The sequence below is a fragment of the Bidens hawaiensis genome, unplaced genomic scaffold, assembly GCF_021521415.1.
Source record: "Bidens hawaiensis isolate Kalapana, Puna unplaced genomic scaffold, B.hawaiensis_p1.1 tig00003182_1, whole genome shotgun sequence".
NCBI classification, from domain to species: domain Eukaryota; kingdom Viridiplantae; phylum Streptophyta; class Magnoliopsida; order Asterales; family Asteraceae; genus Bidens; species Bidens hawaiensis.
Window position 1 is genome coordinate 2,274,013 of NW_027491173.1, and position 1,499 is coordinate 2,275,511.

Below are 1,499 nucleotides of genomic sequence, written 5' to 3' on the forward strand. Positions count from 1 at the left end.
CTTGAATGCATCCATTTGCATGCCCGGCCAATAGTATCCCGCATTCATTACTTTCGCTACAACCATCCTTGGTCCCGCATGTAACCCACAGATGCCCTGGTGAATTTCTCGGATTACGTAGTTGGCCTCTTCGGCGTCAACGCATCTGAGCAGCTGACCAAGGAAGGATTTACGGAAGAGAATGTCGCCGTGCATTTGGTAGCACAATGCCATGTGGCGGATCTACCTTGCTTCTACTTTGTCATACGGGAGAGTACCGGATGACAGGTATTCTTTTAAAGGTGTCATCCAAGAGACTGTGCCAGTCTGGATGACCATCACGTGAAGTTGAGGTATGGACGGGCTATCCAAGACAACAATCCTCACACCTCTGCCCATGTGCTCAAAGCTGGTGGACGCCAATTTACTCAGAGCATCCGCAGGTCGATTCTCGCTTCTTTTGATGTGGACTACCTTGCACGAAGTGAACTGTTGCACGAGGTCTTTATCCTGGGACAGATATGAGGCCATAACGTCGTTTTATGCCTCATAAGTCCCTGAGACCTGTCCTGCAATAAGCATAGAATCGACCCGAGCATCCAGGAATTTCACCCCGAGTTTTTTCGCAATCCGAAGTCTGGCCAAGAATGCCTCGTACTCAGCTTCGTTATTCGTACTTTTGAAGTTCAATTTGATGGCATAAGTGAACTCTTGGTCGTCTGGGTTGATTAGCTCTAGGCCCCCGCCCGATCCTTCTCCGCTTGATGCTCCGTTTGTAAACAGAATCCATTGTTGCCTTTCGTCAGAAGGGGTCGAGGGTTGCTGTTCCAACAAACATTCTTGGACTTTGCCTGTGGGTACTTCCATGACAAAGTCTGCCAAGACCTGGCCCTTAATTACGGGTCTGGGCTTGTACTCAATTGAGTGTTCGCCCAGTTCGATCGCCCACTTGGCTAACCTCCCGGATAGTTCAGGCTTGGCTAATACATTCTTCAACTTGTAATCAGTTAACACATGTATCATGTGGCCTTGAAAATACCTCTTTAACCTCTGTGCCGCATATACTAGTGCTAGAACTAGCTTTTCAAGCATTGAATACGGAGTATCGGCGTCCGCGAGTGTTCTGTTGACGTAGTATATTGGCGTTTGGACAGTCTTTCGATCTGTCAGGAGGACTGCCCCTATTGTAATATCGGATGCCGATAAGTACAATGTGAGAGGCTCTCCGTCTTGAGATGCAGTCATTGTAGGTAGCTCCATTAGGCACTTTTTCACTTCCAGGAACGCCGTTTCTGCTTCCGGGGTCCACTTTAAATGTGCCTTCTTCAGGCAGTTCCGCAACATGGACACAAAGGGATAGGATTTGGCTGCATGGTTCATGAGGAACCTGTTCAAGGCAACCAACCTTCCGTTCAACGTCTAGACTTCTTTTAACAAGGATAGGGAAGGCATTCGGGCGATTGCCTGAACCTTATCTGGGTTCGCCCTGAATCCATCCCCCGTTATGATTACGCCCAGGA

General features: G+C 48.6%; 1 protein-coding gene across 1 annotated transcript; it reads right to left on the minus strand.

Moving 5' to 3' along the window:
• Positions 1–222: 222 nt before the first annotated feature.
• LOC143622537 (uncharacterized) lies at positions 223–1,239 on the minus strand. Its single transcript, XM_077093653.1, has 2 exons — positions 544–1,239; positions 223–489 (listed from the first exon to the last, which is right to left on the minus strand). The coding sequence occupies exons 1-2, from the start codon at positions 1,237–1,239 to the stop codon at positions 223–225; spliced, it is 963 nt and encodes a 320-aa protein (XP_076949768.1).
• Positions 1,240–1,499: the final 260 nt, after the last annotated feature.